Source organism: Semicossyphus pulcher, unplaced genomic scaffold (genome assembly GCF_022749685.1).
Source record: "Semicossyphus pulcher isolate SPU_LCO1_2020_fin unplaced genomic scaffold, fSemPul1.0.p SCAF_37, whole genome shotgun sequence".
In the NCBI taxonomy this organism is placed as follows: Eukaryota; Metazoa; Chordata; class Actinopteri; order Labriformes; family Labridae; genus Semicossyphus; species Semicossyphus pulcher.
Genome location: NW_027211712.1, coordinates 821,188 through 846,796, shown reverse-complemented (window position 1 = coordinate 846,796; position 25,609 = coordinate 821,188). Strand labels below are relative to the sequence as shown.

At 43.3% G+C, this 25,609-nt stretch overlaps 1 protein-coding gene across 1 annotated transcript in view; it reads left to right on the top strand.

The window, feature by feature from the left end:
• The first annotated feature begins 3,670 nt into the window (after nt 1–3,670).
• Nucleotides 3,671–25,609, top strand: part of wdr18 (WD repeat domain 18) — a 43,051-nt gene continuing 21,112 nt past the window's right edge. Inside the window, exons 1-7 of the mRNA XM_069679213.1 lie at nt 3,671–3,883; nt 4,896–5,006; nt 5,273–5,406; nt 11,669–11,810; nt 18,980–19,123; nt 20,473–20,537; nt 24,333–24,457. Of these exons, the coding sequence (XP_069535314.1) occupies nt 3,674–3,883; nt 4,896–5,006; nt 5,273–5,406; nt 11,669–11,810; nt 18,980–19,123; nt 20,473–20,537; nt 24,333–24,457 (931 nt within the window). The 5' untranslated portion in view covers nt 3,671–3,673. The remainder of the gene's footprint in view (nt 3,884–4,895; nt 5,007–5,272; nt 5,407–11,668; nt 11,811–18,979; nt 19,124–20,472; nt 20,538–24,332; nt 24,458–25,609) is intronic.

Here is a 25,609-nt window from a genome sequence, read left to right as displayed (position 1 = left end):
GTTTAATGTACTGGGACAGTCTGAAGTTACCATTACTGGGCTGAAGGAAGGCATTGACAGTTCAATGATGCAAATACAACAAAGGTAGGACAAGCTTTCACAAATCAATAGGCCAGTAAACAGAATATCCATTACATTTTTTATTTAAGCAGGTTCTCACATTTCTCGCATGCTCATTATCCTGGTGGACGCTTATTCAAAAATCAACAGAAAAAACACCAAACAGTTAAATACAGTATTGTCCCCTTTTCTGCAGCATTGAACCATCAGACGAACCGGGACCTTCAACGCCCCAGTTTTACGACCCTCAGTCCGAAGCGTCTCAGTTGAGCCTGCCCTCTGCTACCGCTCCAGCACCATCCCTGCAGGACACAAAACTGGCACTTGAAGTGGACGTCCTCGGACAGCAAAAAAAGTGCTACATTTAAAAGAGGAGTACTACAAATTAAAAATTGATCTCCTTAAAAATAAATTACATGACAAATAGAAATGATGCATTCGTATGTCTTTATGTGTAACATGTCTCATGAGTCTAACAACACGTTTTCTAATGTACGCCTAGTAAAACTGTATGGTATGTTTGTTCAACACAGCCACCAGTTCTTATATTACATGGACTGTAACTTGCCTAAAATGCAAATTTGTAAATTGGACTCTGTAAGGAAGCCCAGTCTGAGCCATGTCCCTCCCCTGTGGAGGGTGAATATCTTCAACGTCATCACCATCATCCTCGTCTTCATCGTCACCATGCCCCTGGAGAGGCTCTGGGATGTGTCTAGCCTTGCAGATGTTGCGAAGAATCGCACAGGCCGTGATGACTGTGCAGACCTTAGATGGCATCAGCCGCACCTCTCCATATAGCACATGAACGCGTCTCTTCAGTTGGCCAATACCACGCTCCACTACTGCCCGTGTTGTTTTATGGGCCCTATAAATTGATTGAACATCAGAAGCAATATATTCAAAGCAAATGAAAATAATGTGAATATTTTTTGATAGCCTGCATGACACTATTTGAGGGAAATATTTAACTTACTAGGATAGTCAAACATGCTCCTTACATTATATTTCCATGCGAAATAATGCCACAGCCTACTGTTTGGGTCACCTGTTGTAATTCAGCTGTGGTCCCCGGTCTGGACGGAGGTACGGTGTTAGGAGCCATGGTTTGCATGGGTAGCCACTGTCTCCTAACAAGTGGCAACCGACTGGCACATGATGTCCTTCGAATAGCTGTCTCAGGCCACTCTCAGACAGTATCCTGGCATCATGAGTTGACCCTGGCCATTTTGCAACAATGTCTAAAATGTAGTAGTTCGCACTGAATACAATTTGCACATTGATGCTGTGGGAACTTTTCCGGTTTATAAACACATCTTCATTTTCAGATGGCGCTATAATGCGGACGTGTGTCTCATCAATGACACCCACAACACCAGGGAAGCCCGCTATGCCCATGAATGCCCTTTTGTGAGCCTGCAGGGTGTGAACATCCAATGGAAAATAAACAAATCGCGTCACAACATGAGGCTGACAAAGTGCTTCAATTGTTTGCGTGATCACCCTGCTAATTGAAGGTTGCGAAAGACCGAGGTCATCGCTGCTGCACTGTTGCATTTTCCCTGTTGCCAAATACCTTAATGTGGTCATCACTTTAATTTCTGCCGATATTGCATTGTTCCGTATGGTGGGAGATGTGAGCGCATCCCTAAGAAGATCTACAACAAACATGATCCCTGCGCGATCCAATCTGTAACATTTAATTAGCTCACTGTCGTTCATTGTTTGGAGAACATTTCTCTTTACTCTTCGTCTTTCAGCCATTTTCTTCTCTGCTTAAGAAACTCTTAAGCCTCTTAAAAGTCCTCCTCACTACTCCTAACAGTTTCTCACCTTAGGAGCTCTCTTAGGGGCTGAGATGCTTTGTGAATAACTCTTATCTTTACCAGGATCTAGTCTTAATTTTAAGGGGAAATTCTTAGAAAACGTCACGATTCTAAGAATTTTCTTAGAATTTCGTCACTAGGAGCAACTCTTTGCACTAGGAAGCTTTATGAATACGGGCCAAGGTAGTTATACTGCATCAGCAAGGTCTCTCCCAGACAAAGATTTCAAAGCACACTGGGGTTTCAAGATGTGCTGTTCAAGCTCTTTGGAAGAAGCACAAAGAAACGGGCGACGTTGAGGATCGTAGACGCAGTGGTCGGCCGAGGAAACTTAGTGCAGCAGATGAAAAACACATCGAGCTTATTCCCTTCCAAATGGGAAGATGTCCAGCAGTGCCATCAGCTCAGAACTGGCAGAAACCAGTGGGACCCATGTACACCCATCTACTGTCCGGAGAAGGCTGGCCACAAGTGGTCTTCATGGAAGAGCTGCAGCCTAAAAGCCTCCGACATGGAAACAAGGCCAAGCCACTCAACGATGCACGAACACATAGGAACTGGGCTGCAGAGAAATGGCAGCAGGTGCTCTGGACTGATGAGTCAGAATGTGAAATATTTGGCTGCAGCAGAAGGCAGTTTGTTCGCCGATGGGCTGGAGAGCGCTACGATAATGAGTGTCTGCAGGCAGCAGTGAAGCATGCTGGAGGTTCCTTGCAGGTTTGGGGCTGCATTTCTGCAAATGGAGTCGGAGATTTGGTCAGGATTAATGGTGTCCTCAATGCTGAGAAATACAGGCAGATACTTATCCATCATGCAATACCATCAGGGAGGCGTATGATTGGCCCCACATGTATTCTGCAGCAGGACAACGACCCCAAACATGCAGCCAGTGTCATTAAGAACTATCTTCAGGGTGAAGAAGAACAAGAAGTCCTGGAAGTGATGGTATGGCCCCCACAGAGCCCTGATCTCAACATCATGGAGTCTGTCTGGGATTACATGAAGAGACAGAAGGATCTGAGGAAGCCTACATCCACAGAAGATCTGTGGTTAGTTCTCCAACATGTTTGGAACAACCTACCAGCCGAGTTCCTTCAGAAACTGTGTGCAAGTGTACCGAGAAGAACTGATGCTGTTTAGAAGGCAAAGGGTGGTCACACCAGATATTGATCTGATTTAGATTTCTCTTCTGTTCATTCACTGCATTTTGTTCATTGATGGAAATAAACTATGAACACTTCCATTTCTGAAAGCATTCTGAGTTTACAGCATTTTTAACACCTGCCTAAAACATTTGCACAGTACCGTACATTAACCACATACTATTACTGTTACTGCAACCAATACTACTAATGTTACCACTGTCACTACTATGACTATTGATACTACCACTACTCCTATTACAGCTGCTTGTACCTGCAGTACATTCACGGTGTTCAAACACACACTGAACCAGTTTATTCCCAGGCTGTTAATTTATGAGACATGAAGCTGACAGCAGCAGACACACCTTAGCAGGTAACACACACACACACACACACACACACACACACACACACACACACACACACACACACACACACACACACACACATAGATGCTTCAGTAGAGCAAACAGATACCTGACTTTTTTTTTCTTTCTTCACGTACAGTTAATTTTTCGTTGTGTGTGTGTGTGTTTGTGTGTGTCTGCATCTGCTCCTACATCTACCACAATGCATCTGGTTCAGGAAATTACGTAACATACCGCCGCACTCCCGCGTGTGTAGTATTGTGGTGGAGCCAACATGGCGGCTCCTCTCGAGGTGATAGTGAGCAGTGACTCCGGTTCTCAGCTGTGGAACAGCACCGTGTTCGACCTGCACAGCGGCTCCAGCCTGCTGTCGTACCGGGGTGGGAACAGCTCCGCCCGGGCACTGACCTTCCTCAGCGGGGGCTACCTGCTGTCCGCGCAGCTGGGCAAGAACTTCATCAACGTTTGGGAGATCCAGAGGAAGGTAAGTGTCCCACCTGAGCACAGCAGGAGACACCTGGACACCAGCGAACACAGAACAACACACCTGCAGTTTATCAGCTCACTAACACACAGTTTACTCCCGAGAAAGGTGGCGGGAAAGCCACGAATCACCCCGGACTGAGAGAATCAAAACATTACCAGACCCCTTTAAGAAAATCACAAAATGTACGCACGCCGCTGGCCGTGACGCATAAATACTCATGTCTAAACACAATGTAAGGTTTATTACCACCCAGCCGGGTCTGCTGCTAAAATCGGCACATGGTTAAAACTGATCTGTTGTAATACATTCAGCGGCCAGCCTCTATTGTGAGTTTCGGTTGAAAGCAGATGGAGAACCAAGCAAAGTTGTGCAGTTAAATTTCAACTTGTACGGTGCTGCTCGGTGGCTAATCTTTTTTTAATTTGCAGCCAAGTTTGAGACCAGAAACCAAAGAACATTTAAATAATGTGAATGAAAGTGTAGTTTTTCTGCAGCACATCGTTACACACAGGCTGTGTGTGTGTGTGTGTGTGTGTGTGTGTGTGTGTGTGTGTGTCTTTCTTTTATTTTTCTGTATTTTAAGCTTGTATTTTGGAATGGAGGTCATGGTTATTTAAATCATAATAACATAAATTACCCATATGTTCACAGTAAATTAAAATATATGTAAAACTCTGGTATCTGTTTAAAATATATAGTATATTATTATATAGAACTGTAGTAGATGCACATTATGGGAAAGTATCGTTTCAATTCAATGTTTGCACTCCCTTATTACAAACATGCTGCAAATACAGATTCACACGTGCACCAACCGGACTCGACATGCGTCCCCGAGCGGTGGGGGATTCGATGCCTTGCTCAAAGGCACCTCGACAGAGCTCAGGAAAGGAACTGGCACCTCTCCAGCTGCCAGCCCCAATTCTTGGTCCCAAGACCCTACAGACTGAGCTGCTGTCTACCCATTCGGCTCTGTATTAAAGTTCTTGTGACTTCCTGTTTGTCTCAGGATCAGCTGCAGCACAAGATTGTGTGTCCAGGTGTCGTCACCTGTCTGACTGCCTCACCCAGCGGACTCTTCCTCGCTGCAGCCGTCACTGAGGCTGTTTACCTGTGGGAGGTGAGTCCACCTTTTTCAAAGTAACAGACAACATGTTCCTTTTTTTTCAGCTTTTACTGACTAAAACAGATCTTCTGTCAAATGTGTGATTACACTCTGTTAGTATTTGTTGAATTGTCTTCCATTGCTTCTCTTTAATCAGACGTTCAGGGGAACCTTCCAGGTGTTTGTAATTCTCGGGTTGTCTGTCTTTTTAATCTGACAGATCAGGGCTTTGTGTTGGCCAGTCAAATACCTTTTTAATGTCTGTCCTCTGATTGGTTCAGGTGTCTACAGGCAAGCTGCTGTCCGTCCTCAGTCGTCATTATCAGGATGTCACCTGTCTGAAGTTCACAGACGACAGCAGCCATTTTGTTTCTGGAGGAAAAGACAACCTGGCCCTGGTGTGGAGTTTGTCCAGGTAATGCTTGTATTGTAGATGTAGAAAAGACTGTAATAGTAAGAGTACATCTCTCTCTGAAGTGTTTGACATGAACTGAAGCTTCGAGGAGGAGTCCAAATGAGGGTTATAATCAGAGGTAACATAAGATGGTACAACGCATGAGACAAGACTGTTAATTATTTTTTGGACTTCAGATCCAAAAGTCTCCCAGGCCTCTTTAAGGAGGCGGGGCGGGACAACGTCAGTGGGACAGGAAGATTTTTTCGGAGAGAAGAGAGGGACACGGGCTCAAGCTGGTCAAAAACAGCAGAGCAAGGCACAGCTATGGAGGGGTCAGAAGAGGGGTCGAGATGTGGCCTCTAATTATAGAAATCTTGTCAACAGGAAAGTGGAGACATTTTTTTGGTGGTTTGGGGAGTATTAAGAATAGAATCATTGTTTTAAAGAGAACACACAGTTTATAACATCTTTTGGAAATGTTCTGATATCTCCTCCAGCTTTCCTTCAGGAGATCATGAGACACATGAAACTCGTCTTTTTTATACCTGTGTTTTGCTTTCCTGCACTCGCGCCGAGCAGCACGAGTAATGTCATTTAGCCATGACTCAAAATTTGGGTTTGGGACGCATGGCTTTAAGAGGAGCAACAGTGTCAAGAAGAATACTGCAACTGGCAAGAAATGAGAGCCCGACTGTACACACGGGATCTCGTCTGCACAGTTTAGATGCTCAGAGGGTAGAAACAGCGGTGCTCTGAAAGCAAGCTTTGGCTGATTACTGTGATTTCAACATGAGTTTGTTGCTCACAATGTTTCGCTCTGTATGGGAAAGATGATGCTTCCTGATGCTTCCCTTCGCTGTGTGTGCTGCTCTGCTCAGCTGTGACGCGCACTCTGGCAGCGACAGGGACGTCCTCATTTCCCATCATGCCTGCCGCCTCGTGCTGACTGAGTAGTTTAAGTTGTTAAGTTTGTTATTTATGTTCCAAAATGCAAAAACATATTTTGTTAGTGTTTTTAATGTGTCTGTTTGGAACAGACACATATGTTGCATATGTTGGTAATTGTCATCTTTGTGTTAGTTTATAGTCGTAACCACGAGTGAGGAGGCCGTTACATTTCTTGACTCCAGCTCTATTTTAGTAGAGAGGTTGCGGCTTGGACATAGAGATGTCAGCTCTCGTTCACTTCAGTGACCCGGATCTTCGGATCTCGTTCAGCTGAAAGATTCGTTCATTACATTCGTTCACCAGGTCGTTCAGTGACATTTCCGGTTTAACAGTAACTCACCCACTCTCACTCGTTCATGAACGATACGGCTCCCATTGCATTACTGGTCTTCTTGTTCAATCATCACAATATAACAACACAAAATTGTGTTTGTGTTCATCAGTGCTGTAAACATATGTGAACTGCTGATGTGTGTAAGATAGACCCCCACCGCCTTAGTTTGTCGTGGTCGAGGATCAGAATGTCTGACCTGTTGGGACTCATTTCGTTCGTTCACGACCGAGAGATGACCCGGTCATTCGCTCCTCCTCGGCGCTCAGACTGTATTTGCTAGTGTGAAGGTTCTCAGTAATCCAGGTCATTGTAATTTTAATAAGCTTCTAATATGAGAAAATCATCCCTTAACAGAGGCAATGGACTAGACACCACCGATCTCCCAATTACAATGCAGTGTTAAATCATCTGCCTAAACAGGTGAGATCGCACTCAGGATCATGTGATCAATAATATATATAATAATAGAATAGACTAACAATGACTGATCTTGATTTGTTGCCACAATAAGGTTCTGTCTTTATTTTCCGCACACAATTACTATAAAAAATAAAGTACGTCTCTCCACATGCTGGAATGACACGAGCAGGAGCTGTAACCTGCGATCAGTTCATCATAGTTTATAACGCAGCGCGGGGAGAACACAGACGTTTAATAACGTGGACCTGTGTTCAGACCTGTCTGTCTGTCTGTCTGTCTGTCTGTCTGTCAACAGAGACTGCAGTCTGCTGTGCACTACATATATTTTAGAGCTGTAGATGATCAGGCTTCATGATCAAACTTTTATATCATGTCATCACTTCAGTCCGCGCTGACCCGCTCCCTCCCTCCCTCTGTGCAGATGCTCTCTCCCTCTCAGCGCTGCGAGTCTGCATCACCGTTTTTATTATATGTTTTTAAAGTTTAATGCAGGTGAATGAGGCTCCTCATATATCACAGGGCCTGAGGATGTAATATATTTAATCAGTCTCCCCCAACACTGCTGTATGAAAAACAATTAACGAACGATACCAAAACAATTATGTTTTTTCGCATTTTTTAAACCAATTAATATCTAATACCTTTGTGTTATATACAGCGCTCCTTTAAAAGGCTCAGTCAGACGCAGTTCTGTTGTCACTTCTCCCTCACTCTCACTCGTTCATGAACGATGACGGCTCCCGTTGCATTCACTGGTCTGCTTGGCCCAACTTGGCCCAACTTGCCCATTACAAAACCTTCTGACATTATAATTTCTAAATAAATAAACATAGTTTAGTTTGTGTTCATCTGTCAGTGGTTTACACATCTGTGAATTGACTTGTATGCACAGATGCACCTAATCGGGTCGCTTCGTTCAGTGAACGAGAGCGAGAGAGAGAGACATTCGGTCAAGCGATACGTTCAGTCGTTGTCCTAACCGATGATGGTCATTTGATACATTAGATTTGATACAAACAGCCCTCCTCTAAAAGGCAATTGGCTCGTGCTAACATCAATCAGTCTGGTTTTCTAAAAGACGAAGTGAGGCACTGGGGAGCTGCGAGCGGAGCCAAGTGAACGAAAGTAACGAATTTGATGCATGGAAGTGAACAGATCATTCCGTTCACTGAAAAGATTTGTTCTTTTTGAACGAATCGTTCAGGACCGAAACATCTCTAGTTGGACCACGTGTTGGAATATCGAAATATCTGCGAAATGCTAATATCGGCCGATAAAATTGGCTGACCGATAAATCAGTTGGACTCTTGTCAAAGGTTTAACCAAGCAGCACCGGTGTGCTGGGTTGCACAGAAAATACTGCATCACGTACTTGGACATTAAAAATGGGTAAACCACATTGTTACATCCATGCGATATTGCATTGTTGAGATAATACTATTTTACGACACCTGTTGATAGTCGCCTGTTTTTACGAAGCATTGTTGTAGTTGTGTGCATTCAGTGTGCTTTCTGGGAGATTCCATGTGCGAGGCTCATTTAGAGACACAGTAAAGTTACCTTCATGTTCACATAATGAGTTGTCCTGCTCGTCTTTTCTAACCACATTTGCCAACGAAGATGGCTGAATTTGCCCTTCATCCCTCTCCCTTCCTCGCTCTACCGGGCGAGCCCCTGGTGCCATGGAGTAAATGGATAGAATCTTTCGAAACATACTTAACCACATTGGGAATTACAGACCTGAGCGTAGCTATGATAAAGGCTATCCTGAAACACTGCCTGGGCACGGAGGTACAGCGCGTTTTCAGAACGCTCAGACCTTCGCCACAATACGAATAGTTGAATCTGCCACAGACTGTGCTGCTCATCTCAAACCACTGTCAAGCCACAGCCTCCACACGTGACAACCCCCTCCCTCTGGCTCCAAGGTAAACACGGAGCGCATACAGGTTGTGTCACAGCCTCGGCCCCGCCCACACCAGCCTTGTGGAAATTGTGGCTCACCATCACACAGAACTAGCGCCCCGCTGCCCAGCAAGAGGCCAGGCCTGCAGAAGTTGTGGTAATCTTAATTACTTTTTTAAAGTCTCCCGCTCAGCCCCGGCCGGACAGGCCCGCCAACATAAACAGTAACAAACAACAATTATCCACAATGTCACCTCCAAAAGTGTGAAATTAAAAATATGTAAGGTGACTGTGGGGACTTTGACTCTACCCCTCCTTGTAAATACAGGAGCCACGGCATCCCTACTCACCTTGGAGCTTGGAAACATACCATTTTTTTGCCCATCATCCTCTCGGTGCCCCATCCATTTCCCTACCGGGTTACATAAACACAGCGATTGCCATCATGGGTTCTGTTCTCCTGCCAGCCAAGTATGAGTGTAGACTGGCTGTGGACTGAGTGTAGACTGGCTGTGGACTGAGTGTAGTCTGGCTGTAGACTGGCTGTGGACTGAGTGTAGACTAGCTGTGGACTGAGTGTAGTCTGGCTGTGGACTGGCTGTGGACTGGCTGTAGACTGGCTGTAGACTGGCTGTAGACTGGCTGTAGACTGGCTGTGGACTGGCTGTAGACTGAGTGTAGACTGGCTGTAGATTGGCTGTGGACTGGCTGTGGACTGAGTGTAGTCTGGCTGTAGACTGGCTGTAGACTGGCTGTGGACTGAGTGTAGACTGGCTGTAGACTGGCTGTGGACTGAGTGTAGTCTGGCTGTAGACTGGCTGTAGACTGGCTGTGGACTGAGTGTAGACTGGCTGTGGACTGAGTGTAGTCTGGCTGCGGACTGGCTGTAGACTGGCTGCGGACTGGCTGTAGACTGGCTGCGGACTGAGTGTAGACTGGCTGCGGACTGAGTGTAGTCTGGCTGTAGACTGGCTGTGGACTGAGTGTAGACTGGCTGTGGACTGAGTGTAGACTGGCTGTGGACTGAGTGTAGTCTGGCTGTGGACTGAGTGTAGACTGGCTGCGGACTGGCTGTAGACTGGCTGTGGACTGAGTGTAGACTGGCTGTGGACTGAGTGTAGTCTGGCTGTAGACTGGCTGTGGACTGGCTGCGGACTGAGTGTAGACTGGCTGTAGACTGGCTGTAGACTGAGTGTAGACTGGCTGTAGACTGGCTGTAGACTGAGTGTAGACTGGCTGTAGACTGGCTGTAGACTGGCTGCGGACTGAGTGTAGACTGGCTGTGGACTGGCTGTGGACTGAGTGTAGACTGGCTGTAGACTGGCTGTAGACTGGCTGCGGACTGAGTGTAGACTGGCTGTGGACTGGCTGTGGACTGAGTGTAGACTGGCTGTAGACTGGCTGTAGACTGGCTGCGGACTGAGTGTAGACTGGCTGTGGACTGAGTGTAGTCTGGCTGTGGACTGGAAACGGTGCTACGTCCGTGATTTGGACTTGTTTTCTTTTCAACATCCGATCTTTTAAATCTGAACCAATACTTTGCAAGATGTGCCGAGTGGCGGTGACGGCAAACAAAGCTAATACGAGCAATTTATTTTACCATCTGAAGACGAAGCATGTGCTCGAGTATGCAGAGAGCCAGAGGCTGCGCTCGGCTCAAACACCTGCTCGGTCAACCAACACGGGAGGAAGCAAAAAAGTTTCCCCCGCTACCCAGCAGCAGACCTCCATTGCTCAAGCTTTTTCAAAGAGTACGGCTTATGAGAGAAAGAGCAAGCGATGGAGTGACATAACAAGAGCCATCACAACGTACTTGTGCAAAGACATGGTCCCTTTCTGCACAGTGGAGCGCAGCGGGTTTAAAGAGATGATTAAAACCCTGGATCCACGTTACAAACCTCCGAGCCGCAAGTATTTTAACGACACAGAAATGCCCAAACTGTATGGCCAGCTCCGAGAGAAAGTTGAGAAAGACCTCCGTGAATTAAAATACTACGCAACTACTACGGACTTGTGGTCAAGTCGCACCCCGGAGCCTTATATCAGCCTCACGATTCATTACATTACCGATGAGTGGAAACTGGCCAGCAGGTGCTTGCAGACTTCGTATTTCCCTGATGACCATACGGGTGAGGCAATAGCAGAAGGATTAACTTTTGCACTATTTTGGATTACAGAACCTTTTCACTGTTTTTGCCATTTGCCTTTATAGGAAACTTCTCTTACTTGAAGTACTGTTTACAATATCCACTTTATTTTTATATTATTGAAGAATTGAGAAATTGCTTTTGTTTGTAGTTTTTTGGTTGAAACTGTTTTGCATAGGGAAAACATTCTTTTGTACTTCTGTTATATGTTATTTGTGTTCGTTTGCACTATTTCGCACCATAAAGAGCTGGGTTTAATTTTGAGTTTTGAGTTCTGCTTTCTGCACAATAAATGCTCTAAAAATTACATTATATCTTTGCTCTTTATTATAATTCTCACCCTTAAATTTATACCGCGATATATACCGTTACCGTGAAGGGATTCGATTTATAACGTGATATGAATTTTAGGTCATACCGCCCAGCCCTATGTAGTATCATTGAAAATTCATCCTAAAACTACTGAAACTAAAATCGCCTGTTTCCTGATGAGGTTCTGAATGTAGAAACTATCTGTGTGTTTTAGTGTGATCCAGCTGGATTTAAGCCACACCCCTGAGCCACGTCATATCCTGTCTCGTCACTCTCTACCAATCACAGACCTGCACTGTGGCCTGATGGGAGCTCAGGCCAGAATCGCCACCGCCTCCTTAGACCAGACTGTCAAGGTGAGACTTTAAAGCACCTGCACAGGTAAGGTTTGTAACACCTGCACAGGTAATAGAAGCAGTATAAATATGAGCAGACTAAGATGTTTCTATTGAAACCAAACTAACAGATCAAAGATGTTTTAACAGACAGTAGGGCAGTTTTGGTTTAAAGTTTACTTTATGTTGTAATACGAGAACAAACATGAACACCTGGTCTAGGTGAGACAGGTAACAGTCAGAAAGATAGAGAGACAGGCAGACAGACGGATAGAAGGACTGTGGCTGTGTTCTAAATGCTGTACTATATACTACATACTATACTACATACTATATACTGCGTACTTTTTTACTGTATACTGCGTGCGGCGGTAGTATGTAATATTGAGGAGCATATTTTGCATACTACATACTACATTTAGGACACAGCAAGAGAGACAGACAGAAAGACTTCAAATTCCTGTTTCCTGGTAAAATACAATCTGCTGCATTTTACTGACAGTTTCCTAAGATGCCCAGCAGGGGGCGTCTCAGGAACACTTTCTGTTTTATATAAACAGGAAACAAAGAACAATCATGATGTAGAAAAACACACACACACACACACTTTGAACAAAAGAAACAAAATGTCCTGCTCAGATAGTAACAATATAAAAATAAATAAATGTGTAATACATAAATAAAGCATGTATAAATATAGAAATATTAACATTTATCATAAACAACAAAATGTTCACCCTGAAACTTTAAGCCTGGCTGCTGGTCGTCTTAGAATAAGAAGTTTTCTTAATGAGGTTTGGTTTAATGTTTCTGTGTTTCAGTTGATCTTCAGCTCAGTTTCCGGTCTGTTAAAAAACAGCTGAGAGTTTCTGTCAGAAAGTGAAATGTGGATTAAATGAAAGAGAGGACGTAGAGATAAAACTCGTCTTCATGTTTTCACGGTGTTACTGAACACGAAGTGAATTAGTGCGGGTGCTGATAAATCCTCCCAGAGGCTCAGAGTGTTCGCTGCTCGTCTTTGGTGTCTGTCGTCTGATTGGTTGGTTGCCCTGTGGGGACAGAAGCTGTCGTCTCTTTAAAAAACTTTATTAAACTCAGAGTTTCGGCTTCTATTAATAGAATCAGTTCAGATTCAGGTTTCTGCTCCTCTTTGTACTATATCTGTGTACTTTGTGTACTTTATGTGTACTTTATGTGTACTTTATGTGTACTTTGTGTTCTTTATGTGTACTATGTGTTCTTTACGTGTACTTAATCCTATGTGCACTTTATGTTTACTATGTGTACTTTATGTGTACCTTGTGTTCTTTATGTTTACTTTATGTGTACTTTGTGTACCTTGTGTTCTTTATGTGTACTTTGTGTTTACTTTATGTGTACTTTATACTATGTGTACTTTATGTTTACTTTATGTATTCTTTGCGTACTGTCTGTGTATTTGTGTACTATTTGTGTACTGTCTGTGTACTATTTGTGTACTGTCTGTGTACCTTATGTGTACTGTCTGTGTACGTTGTGTACAGTCTGTGTAATTTGTGTACTGTCTGTGTCCTTATGTGTACTGTCTGTGTGTATTTGTGTACTGTCTGTGTGTATTTGTGTACTGTCTGTGTACCTTATGTGTACTGTCTGTGTACCTTGTGTTCTTTATGTGTACTTTATACTATGTGTACTTCATGTTTACTATGTGTACTTTATGTGTTCTTTGCGTACTGTCTGTATAATTTGTGTACTGTCTATTTGTACTATTTGTGTACTGTCTGTGTACTATTTGTGTACTGTCTGTGTACCTTATGTGTACTGTCTGTGTACTTTGTGTACTGTCTGTGTACTTTGTGTACTGTCTGTGTACTTTGTGTACAGTCTGTGTAATTTGTGTACTGTCTGTGTACTGTCTGTGTGTACTGTCTGTGTACTGTCTGTGTGTATTTGTGTACTGTCTGTGTGTACTGTCTGTGTACTGTCTGTGTGTATTTGTGTACTGTCTGTGTGTATTTGTGTACTATTTGTGTACTGTCTGTGTACCTTATGTGTACTGTCTGTGTGTATTTGTGTACTATTTGTGTACTGTCTGTGTACTTTGTGTACCTTATGTGTACTGTCTGTGTACCTTATGTGTACTGTCTGTGTACAGTCTGTGTACTGTCTGTGTACTGTCTGTGTACTTTGTGTACTGTCTGTGTACTTTGTGTACTGTCTGTGTACTTTGTGTACAGTCTGTGTACTGTCTGTGTAATTTGTGTACTGTCTGTGTAATTTGTGTACTGTCTGTGTGCCTTATGTGTACTGTCTGTGTATTTGTGTACTATTTGTGTACTGTCTGTGTACTGTCTGTGTACCTTATGTGTACTGTCTGTGTACCTTATGTGTACTCTCTGTGTACTTTGTGTACTGTCTGTGTACTGTCTGTGTACTGTCTGTGTACTTTGTGTATTTAGATTTTAAGCAGTGATTCTGGTCTTTAGTCTTCAAAGGGTCTGACAGAATAAACTGATGTCACAGAGGTCAAATTGTGATGTCACTAGGGTTAGATCCAAGATGGCCAACATCGACCTCACTCAGACTGTTATTGTTATGAAGCTGCTGCCTGGAAATGCAGATAGTCCTGGCGACAGAACGGCAGACAACGGCAGACGAGTTAACACGGCAGACAAGTTGATACGGCAGACGAGTTAACGGCAGACAACAGCAGACGAGTTAACACAGCAGACGAGTTAACGGCAGACGAGTTAACGGCAGACGAGTTAACACAGCAGACGAGTTAACATGGTGATGAAGACGAGTTAAAACAGTAGACGAGTTAATGGCAGACGAGTTAATGGCAGACGAGTTAACACAGCAGACGAGTTAACACAGCAGACGAGTTAAAACAGTAGACGAGTTAATGGCAGACGAGTTAACACAGCAGACGAGTTAACGGCAGACGAGTTAACGGCAGACGAGTTAACACGGCAGACAAGTTAATACGGCAGACGAGTTAACGGCAGACAACAGCAGACGAGTTAACACAGCAGACGAGTTAACACAGCAGACGAGTTAAAACAGTAGACGAGTTAACACGGTGATGAAGCCGCTGCCTGGAAATGCAGATAGTCCTGGCGACAGAACGGCAGACAACGGCAGACGAGTTAACACAGCAGACGAGTTAACACGGCAGACGAGTTAACACGGCAGACGAGTTAACACGGCAGACGAGTTAACGGCAGACGAGTTAACATGGTGATGAAGACGAGTTAAAGGCAGACGAGTTAATGGCAGACGAGTTAACGGCAGACGAGTTAACAGCAGACGAGTTAAAACAGTAGACGAGTTAACAGCAGACGAGTTAACAGCAGACGAGTTAACGGCAGACGAGTTAGCACAGCAGACGAGTTAACATGGTGATGAAGACGAGTTAAAACAGTAGACGAGTTAATGGCAGACGAGTTAACAGCAGACGAGTTAACACAGCAGACGAGTTAACGGCAGACGAGTTAACACAGCAGACGAGTTAACAGCAGACGAGTTAACGGCAGACGAGTTAATGGCAGACGAGTTAACATGGTGATGAAGACGAGTTAAAACAGTAGACGAGTTAATGGCAGACGAGTTAACATGGTGAGGAAGACGAGTTAAAACAGTAGACGAGTTAATGGCAGACGAGTTAACACAGCAGACGAGTTAACACAGCAGACGAGTTAACGGCAGACGAGTTAACGGCAGACGAGTTAATGGCAGACGAGTTAAAACAGTAGACGAGTTAATGGCAGACGAGTTAACACAGCAGACGAGTTAAAACAGTAGACGAGTTAACACAGCAGACGAGTTAACGGCAGACGAGTTAACGGCAGACGAGTTAAAACAGTAGACGAGTTAACAGCAGACGAGTTAAAACAGTAGACGAGTTAACACAGCAGACGAGTTAACGGCAGACGAGTTAAAACAGTAGACGAGTTAACACAGCAGACGAGTTAACACAGCAGACGAGTTAACGGCAGACGAGTTAACGGCAGACGAGTTAAAACAGTAGACGAGTTAAAACAGTAGACGAGTTAAAACAGTAGACGAGTTAACACAGCAGACGAGTTAACGGCAGACGAGTTAACACAGCAGACGAGTTAACAGCAGACGAGTTAACGGCAGACGAGTTAATGGCAGACGAGTTAACATGGTGATGAAGACGAGTTAAAACAGTAGACGAGTTAATGGCAGACGAGTTAACATGGTGAGGAAGACGAGTTAAAACAGTAGACGAGTTAATGGCAGACGAGTTAACACAGCAGACGAGTTAACACAGCAGACGAGTTAACACAGCAGACGAGTTAACGGCAGACGAGTTAACGGCAGACGAGTTAATGGCAGACGAGTTAAAACAGTAGACGAGTTAATGGCAGACGAGTTAACACAGCAGACGAGTTAAAACAGTAGACGAGTTAACACAGCAGACGAGTTAACGGCAGACGAGTTAACGGCAGACGAGTTAAAACAGTAGACGAGTTAACAGCAGACGAGTTAAAACAGTAGACGAGTTAACACAGCAGACGAGTTAACGGCAGACGAGTTAAAACAGTAGACGAGTTAACACAGCAGACGAGTTAACGGCAGACGAGTTAACGGCAGACGAGTTAACGGCAGACGAGTTAAAACAGTAGACGAGTTAATGGCAGACGAGTTAACACAGTAGACGAGTTAACACAGCAGACGAGTTAACACAGCAGACGAGTTAACGGCAGACGAGTTAACACAGCAGACGAGTTAACGGCAGACGAGTTAACACAGTAGACGAGTTAACACAGCAGACGAGTTAACGGCAGACGAGTTAACAGCAGACGAGTTAAAACAGCAGACGAGTTAACGGCAGACGAGTTAACGGCAGACGAGTTAGCACAGCAGACGAGTTAACATGGTGACGAAGACGAGTTAAACATACAGTATGTAGTTTTTCACAGTGTATGAGGTTAAAAACAGGATTCACTGCAGCTTCAATAAAGAATCAGATGCTGTGATGGATAGATCACCTCTGATCAGATTTCATATTTTTGAACAGTTAGCGTTTCCTCTCGTCCTCAGATCAGTTTTTAACCCGTTGTCACTGTACAGCCTGTCCTTGGGGCCATCATGGCAGTCACTGCAACACTTGCATAGCAGCTATGATGATAAATTTATGTCGTCACTCGTGCCATATCATGGGAAAGCTAAGATTCTCCAGATTCGATTGATATAAACCATTAATAGATACAATCGCCACACCGGGTGCAATCAATGCCATCAAAATTGACGTAACTGACCAATAAATTCACTCCTGGTACATTGCTAAAGGTCCAGATGATATAATCCAGTAAAGTATTTAGTCCAAAAGCATTATTCCATCAATCGCCATTCGTCGTTACTCAACAGCCGTCTATTTACTGTAATAACTTAATATTCCTGTTGAAGTCCCGCTCTGTTCCAGTATCAAAATGGAGGCGAGCTCCTTCCCTTTCTATAGAGGTGTCATTTGAACCAATAGGAGCTTCCATTACTGGTTCTCAGCCTACGATAGCCAACAAGAGTCAGCGTTGAAGGAAAGTGCCTGCCCCTCTTTTACGGCAGCAGAGCCGCCCGATAGCAACCAATAGAAGTGTGATTGAGTAACTCTCCATGCAAAACCAGGAAGTCTGAGCGTAAAGGGAAACGTGTGCATCCAGAACCGGCTGCATCTGTGCACGTTAGCTGCGTAACCAAGGAGACTCGTTGTTTTGGACTGTAGACACGTTGATTTTTAGTGTTTTTAGCTTGAAAATGGCGAAAAGGACTTCAAAGAGCAAGAATACTCTGGAAGAGGCCATGGAGGAGTGTACTAAAAGACGCCACAGTGTCGACGGGCATGTTGTCAACAACCTGTGAAGTGCAGGTAGTGCCATGCAAAGGCACCAGTGAGGGGCCGTTCCAGTGACCTCCATGTTCCTGTAAAAAGTCGATTTTGTAAATAGATGTGTAAATGTGTGTGCATGTAGATGTGTAAATAGTTTTCTGTGTTACTTTTATATGAACTCCTTTTACATCCATAGCACTTTTATATGCACAAGTTTAGTTTTAAAAGGGTGAAAGTGCACTAAAAAGTTGTTTATGCTTCAATAGTTATAACTGTGTCAGAAGTCACCTTTCATGAGAGCCCTAAACCATGTCTGTAGGTTGAAGCATTCCAAAGTTTTATTTTTACCCTCAGTGTGTGGCCATGTGAATTCCAAATGGTTCACATGGTTTATGTAGGCCTTTTAAGCAACATTAACAGGAGTGATAATTAATATAGGTAAAATCCGACATAAATCAAAAGAGGCGAAGTCAGCGTAGTGACAAGTCAGCTGGCTGTGACATTATAACAGATGGTCGAGCCAAGGCATCGCTGAAGCTCACACCTAAATCATCAAGTTTTTAAGTGGAGTCTGGAACAGAAACGCAGTCTGTGCTCTGCAGAGCCAGAAGCTCTATTACACTGAGGGGGGTGCAGAGGTCAATGGTCATCTGGCAACAGAGACAAATCATTTCCTGTTATTAGTACAAACCCTCTCTACAGCTGTTCAAATTACTTTAACATGAAAAACATCAGTGCTTTTGTTTCAGACAGCGATGCAGGAGCAACACGACCGCACACTTTACAACCCGAGTCTCTAAATTACCACAAATCTCAAAGCAGTCTGCAGGCGGCTCTGACGCTCTGCTCAGCTGAAGACTCGTTCTAATATTAATCTGTGATAATCATCACTTCACTGACAGTCACTTTGACGTCACTTCCTGCTTTGCTCTGTCCTTTCTGACAGCAGCAAAGACGCTTTTTCGGTGCTCTGAGATTTTAGAACTGAATATTTGCAGAATAGATTATTTTATTTTCACATCACAGATGACGAACAAAAGCATGAGAGGGGATGGCTGCCACACTCACGATGTGAAGATGGTGGAGGGCTCCGCGGTCTATAATGATATAAACATAACTGTTAAGATGTACGCGTGAATGTTCTGGTTTGTAAAAAAAGAACCTCAAAGACTCACACGGTTCTGAGCAGAACCAGGTCACAGTCTGATTCCTGCAGTGGAAAGAAAATAATAGTTTAACACTAAATGACACCTTGAATTCACCTGATGACAAAGATCTGATGTTTTGACCTCTGTGTTCTCTGGCAGCCATCTTTAATCTTTGAGTCACTGAGATGTCTCTGTGTTCTTCTGTCCAGGTGTGGGAGCTGTCCTCAGGTGAGCTGCTCCTGTCTGTCCTGTTTGACGTTGAGATCATGTCTGTGACTTTTGACCCTAGTGAGTACTTCCTGTTCTGTGGAGGCAGCGACGGCAACATTTTCCAGGTGTCTCTGTGCAGCCAGGTGAGTGTCAGTCTTCAATTTCCTCCACACCCAAAATCCTACATCTTACAACTACATCCTATTACCTACACCCTACATACTAGATCAGGGGTCTCCAACCCTGCTCCTAGAGAGCTACCTTCCTGCATGTTTCCTCCGCACTCTAACACACCTGATTTGAATGTTTGGCTCATTATCAATCCCCTGAGACGCTTCAGTTGATTGATAACGAGCAGATCAATTCAGGTGTGTTAGAGTACAGAGAAACCTAAAACATGCAGGAAGATAGCTCTCCAGGAGCAGGGTTTGAGACCCCTGTACTAGATCCTACAACCTATTACCTACACCCTACGCCCTTCAGCCTACTCCCTACATACCAGATCCTATGACCTACAGACTACATCCTAGGTAATAATCTTAAAATGAATGTGTTAATCTGAGAGAGTGCAGTCTGTCTGTAACCCTTCATTTCAGGAGAATGAAACGTAGTAAACAGTAAAACGGTGAACATGTGAAACAGTTTGATTAATGACCTCATTAAGAGCCAGCAACAGACACTTCACACTTCACATTTAAAGTGACATATCGACAGATCATTTTGTTAAAGTGAAGAGACGTGTGACTATGTGGATGAATCCTGGAGAGTCGTGCTTTATTCATTCACCTCCATCGTCTCTGTCTTTTCTTCTCTCTGGCTTGACACTGTGTCGGGTCTTTTCACAGCGGATTTACATTTTTAAGCTTCACCGAGTTAATCCTGCAAACAAACCAGGGAGCGTAAACACCCCCCCCCCCCGCATGATGAGCCTGTGTTCAGTCTGTGAGGACGTTAAATCTGTCGACTCTCTACTACACTTATTGTCCTACCTGTACTACACTTACTGTAGTACCTGTACTACAGTTATTGTCCTACCTGTACTACAGTTATTGTTGCTGTGAGGGCGCTTGGAGCCGACTGAAGACTGTTTGTCCTCAAACAGCAGATTCATCGTGGCGTGTGTTCAGTCTTTTCTTTGTCTGGTTAAAATAAATCAACATTCATTCTCACTAATCTGTCAGAGCGTTTGGATCATAGAGACCTTTTCTAAATCACATGCTGTAGTAGTACCTGCAGTTACCCTCCTTCTCATAATACAGCATAGCCTGATTGAAACTGGATAATTGATTATTATTAATCATTATTGATTGTCTGCTGCAGAAACAGAGTCTAATTCTGATGCTTTGACTCTGCAGACTCTGTGGATCAGATGTGTCATCTGTAAAATTTAACGACTTTAGAGATGCACAGAGTCGATTAAAAACTAATGAGGCTGAGCTGCTGCTTGTGTCGATAAAGTTTCACTGTTTGAATCAGTGTGTTTCATCTGCAGAGTCTCAGTCGGGAGAAGTCCTTCACATCCGACAATGACGGGAACCAGGTCTTCAAAGGACACAGGTGAGACCACAACAGGTGTTTACTTTAAAACAAAGAAAAAAAACCTGAACAGTTTCAACTAGGGCTGTCAATCGATTAAAGTATTTAATTGCGATTAATCGCATGGTTGTCCATAGTTAACTCGTGATTAATCGCACATTTTTTACCTGTTGTAAATGTACCTTAAAGAGATAATTTGTTTTGAATCCTCTTATCAACATGCGAATGGACAAATATGCTTCCTTTATGCTAATGTATGTTTATTATTACTGCAACATTTCAAAACAATGAGAAATACTGTCCAGAATATTCTACAGAATAACCTCAAAGGTTCTGCACGCTCAGAACATATGCTGAAAGCAGAACATGGCGATCATCACATATATCAGTGATTTGTGTGAGAAGCACATCACATGTAGACTGTTGCTTCAGTCCCCCAACACACCTGCACCTCTGCTCTCTGCACAGCTGCTGGCCCCGCCCCCTCTTCCTGTCTGTCTCTCTGTCTGCTGTGTTGTCTGTCTTCATCAGCAGTCTGTTTCATTAAGTCACAAAAGTTAAATATGTTATCTCACAATTCAGTTCTCACAGCACGTGAGCCGCGTGTGCACGAGGGTAGTTATTAGTGACGTAGCGATCAAAGGGTTAGGGTTAGGATTCTTTTTCTATTTCTGCTCACCGAGGTTTGTTTCTGCATGCTATCCACAACATTGAGAAATCAGGAAGCGATGCAGCCGCCAACTACGGGGGGGCGGAGGGTCAAAATGATAGAACGCGCGTGCGTTAATCGTGCGTTAAAATAATTAGTGGCATTGATGGGAACGTGCATTAACTCGTTATTAACGCGTTAACTTTGACAGCCCTTGTTTCAACAGAAAATAACTTTTAATTTATGACAGGATAACTAGGATATAATAATTCTTTATTCATCCTCACTCACAGATATTATTCACCAGACTTCATTCTACACTCTACAAACTTGTAGCGTAAATCAGTCGATTAATTATTTAATAATTAATTAGACTCGTCATAGAATGCCTGCACTCTATATTGACGAGAAGTTACTTTAACGTTGATTAAAAGACTTAACCTATCATAGGTGTTTAACGGGGCACCACCCAATTTTGACAAAACAGGGAAAACATATAATTAGTTACCTAATTATTTTGATTCAGTCTCATAATCTGAAGGTTGCTACAGTCTAGAATTGAGTTCGTTTCGCGGTGTACAGAGGCTTAGTACTTCACACACACAAAGACACTTGAATCAGTACTTTATAAATTGAGAATTTATTGACTAATACTACTAAACATACATGAGAACTAAATATGGTGATGAACGTGAAATGATTATAACAGGATGAATATGATGAAAGATGGATTGAAACCTGTTCAAAGGAGTGAAGTGTAGCAGCTGAGATATTAGGAGGTATATCGCCCAAAACCTTATGCTAACCTTCCTAACAAATCTGTGACTAAAGCATCAACCCCAATATACAGTAAACCAAAGTTAGACCTACTCGGAGGGTGAGGAGGGTCAACCGCGTTGCAGATGAGGCGTGTGGAGAGCGTCAGGTCGGCGTGGTTCGGAGCTTCGGATGCCGGGCTTGTACCCGGGTTCCCTCAGAGCGGCGCCGCACGGCCGGTTCGGTCTCTCTAGATGATGACGTGCCGGTCAGTCCCGCGTTGCGGCCTGAGCCGGATGGAGGCTGAATGCGTCTTCTGGGCTTGGGACTGAGATTTTGTCCGAGCGCCGGGGCTTGAGCACCGGGAGAACTAGAGTCTGTATTTTGAGCAGTCAGATCTAATACTGGAGCAATATGGACACACGAGGTCTTCAGCACGGCAGAGTGTACGCAGGTTCTGGGCCTACTCGCGGGCAAAACTTAAAAAAGGGGAAAGGAAAGAAGTTACGGAGGAAGGGGGAGGCGCTCGTCAGCGGCCGGGACGAAGGGTGTAGCACAAAAAGGGAAGAAGCAAGAGAACGAGAGAAGTTGTCACCTCTCATTTAAAGGGTCTCTCCTTCCCCGGGGGGGAGGGCGTCCGGGCAACGGCGCGAGTTTGACCACTCCTCATATCCGAGACTTTCTCTACTTATTAAAACTATTTATTTCTACCCCAAAGTAGTTCTCCTTATCCATATAACCTCCCCACATGTAATACCTCTGGATTCTCAGCTGACTCCAAACACCATCTAAACCCTGAACCCACACTCTACAAACCACACTCTAAACTACACTGTACAATCTACACTCTACAAACTACCATCTAAACTACACTCTACAAACTACACCCTAAACTACATCTTAACTACACTCTAAACTACACTCTACAAACTACACCCTGAACTACACCCTAAACTACCCCCTTAACTACACTCTACAAACTACACTCTAAACTACACTCTACAAACTACACCCTGAACTAAACTCTACAAACTACACCCTAAACTACACTCTTAACTACACTCTAAACTACACTCTAAACTACACTCTACAAACTACACGCTACAAACTACACTCTAAACTACATTCTTCAAACTACACTCTAAACTACACTCTTAACTACACTCTAAACTACACGCTACAAACTACACTCTAAACTACACCATACAAACTACACTTTAAACTACACTCTACAATCTGCACCCTAAACTACACTCTTAACTACACTCTAAACTACACGCTACAAACTACACTCTAAACTACACCATACAAACTACACTCTAAACTACACTCTACAATCTACACCCTAAACTACACTCTACAAACTACACTCTAAACTACAATCTACAAACTACACCCTACAAACTACACTCTAAACTACACTCTACAAACTACACTCTAAACTACACTCTACAAACTACACCCTGAACTAAACTCTACAAACTACACCCTAAATTACCCCCTAAACTACACTCTACAAACTACACGCTACAAACTACATGCTACAAACTACACGCTACAAACTACACTCTAAACTACACTCTACAAACTACACCCTGAACTAAACTCTACAAACTACACCTTAAACTACACTCTTAACTACACTCTAAACTACACTCTACAAACTACACGCTACAAACTACACTCTAAACTACACTCTAAACTACACGCTACAAACTACACCCTAAACTACACGCTACAAACTACTCTACAATCTACACCCTAAACTACACTCTACAAACTACACCCTACAAACTACACTCTAAACTACACTCTACAAACTACACTCTACAATCTACACCCTAAACTACACTCTACAAACTACACTCTAAACTACACTCTACAATCTACACCCTACAAACTACACTCTACAAACTACACCCTACAAACTACACTCTAAACTACACTCTACAATCTACACCCTAAACTACACTCTACAAACTACACTCTAAACTACACTCTACAATCTACACTCTAAACTACACCCTACAAACTACACCCTACAAACTACTCTACAAACTAGACTCTACAATCTACACTCTAAACTACATCCTACAAACTACACCCTACAAACTACTCTACAAACTAGACTCTACAATCTACACTTTAAACCACATCCTACAAACTACACCCTACAAACTACTCTACAAACTAGACTCTACAATCTACACTCTAAACTACATCCTACAAACTACACCCTACAAACTACACGCTACAAACTACACTCTAAACTACACTCTACAATCTACACTTTAAACTACATCCTACAAACTACACCCTACAAACTACTCTACAAACTAGACTCTACAATCTACACCCTAAACTACACTCTAAAAACTTCGTCCTACAAACCTTTCTCATGCGTCTCTCAGGAACCTGGTCACATGTCTCTCGGTGTCGATGGACGGGACTCTCCTTCTGTCAGGGTCACACGATGAGACGGTTCGACTCTGGGACGTCCAAAGCAAACAAAGCATCCGCTGCCTGGCCCACAAAGGTAAGCCCTGCCCCTTGCCATGATATCATCAATGACAAAACTATGTTACCGCCTGAAAACATTTGCTACCATATTTCTTTATTCTAAACCTTTTTTTGTTCTTTTTATTTATTTATTTTATTTTTTTCTCTTTACAACTTTAGTCTGCTCACACACGCGAGCACACACACACACACACCTGGACCTACCTGGGTGCACACATTGGCTCAGCCTGCCTCTCTTTTTCTCACTCTGTGTTTGTTTTGTTGACTTTCTTTATTTGTGGTTTGTTTTATAAGGTCACCAAAAAACTCAACTCATGTTTTGAACCCTGTGAACTGAGACTCACTGCAGCTCAGTTCTCTGGAGCTGTTATTATCAACGTATCGAAACAAACGTACAAAACCACATAAGTACTATTTACAAGCTTTTAAAACAATGGCATCAGCAGGTCGCACCTCAATCACTGCATTTACAGGAGGGTTGTACAGAGGATGCCTCTCTGTATCTCTGCTAGTGTAATGTCCCGCCTCACAACAGGTAGTGATGGGAGGAAGTCATCTAATTATTTATCATCTGGTTGTAAAGTGTTTTAACAGTCTGACAGTCGTCACTGGAGCAGAGAGCGTCCAGTGGTTAGGGTACACTTGATACAGCTTGTACAATTTATACAGTTTGTACAGTTTACGGTTTTTACAGTTCATATAGTTTGGACACTTGACGGTTTGCACAGTTAATACACATACAATTTGTAAACTTCATACACTTCGTACAGTTTGTAAAGTTCATACATTTCGTACACTTCGTACAGTTTGTAAACTTTATACAGTTTAAGTTCATACATTTCGTACAGTTTGTAAACTTCATACAGTTAGTAAAGTTCATACATTTCGTACAGTTTGTAAACTTCATACAGTTAGTAAAGTTCATACATTTCGTACAGTTAGTAAAGTTCATACATTTCGTACAGTTAGTAAAGTTCATACATTTCGTACACTTCGTACAGTTTGTAAAGTTCATACAGTTTGTACAGGTCATACACTTCGTACAGTTTGTAAAGTTCATACACTTCGTACAGTTAGTAAAGTTCATACACTTCGTACACTTCATACAGTCTGTACAATTCATACAGGTTATACAGTTAGTACAGTTACAATTTCATTTAGTAGATGC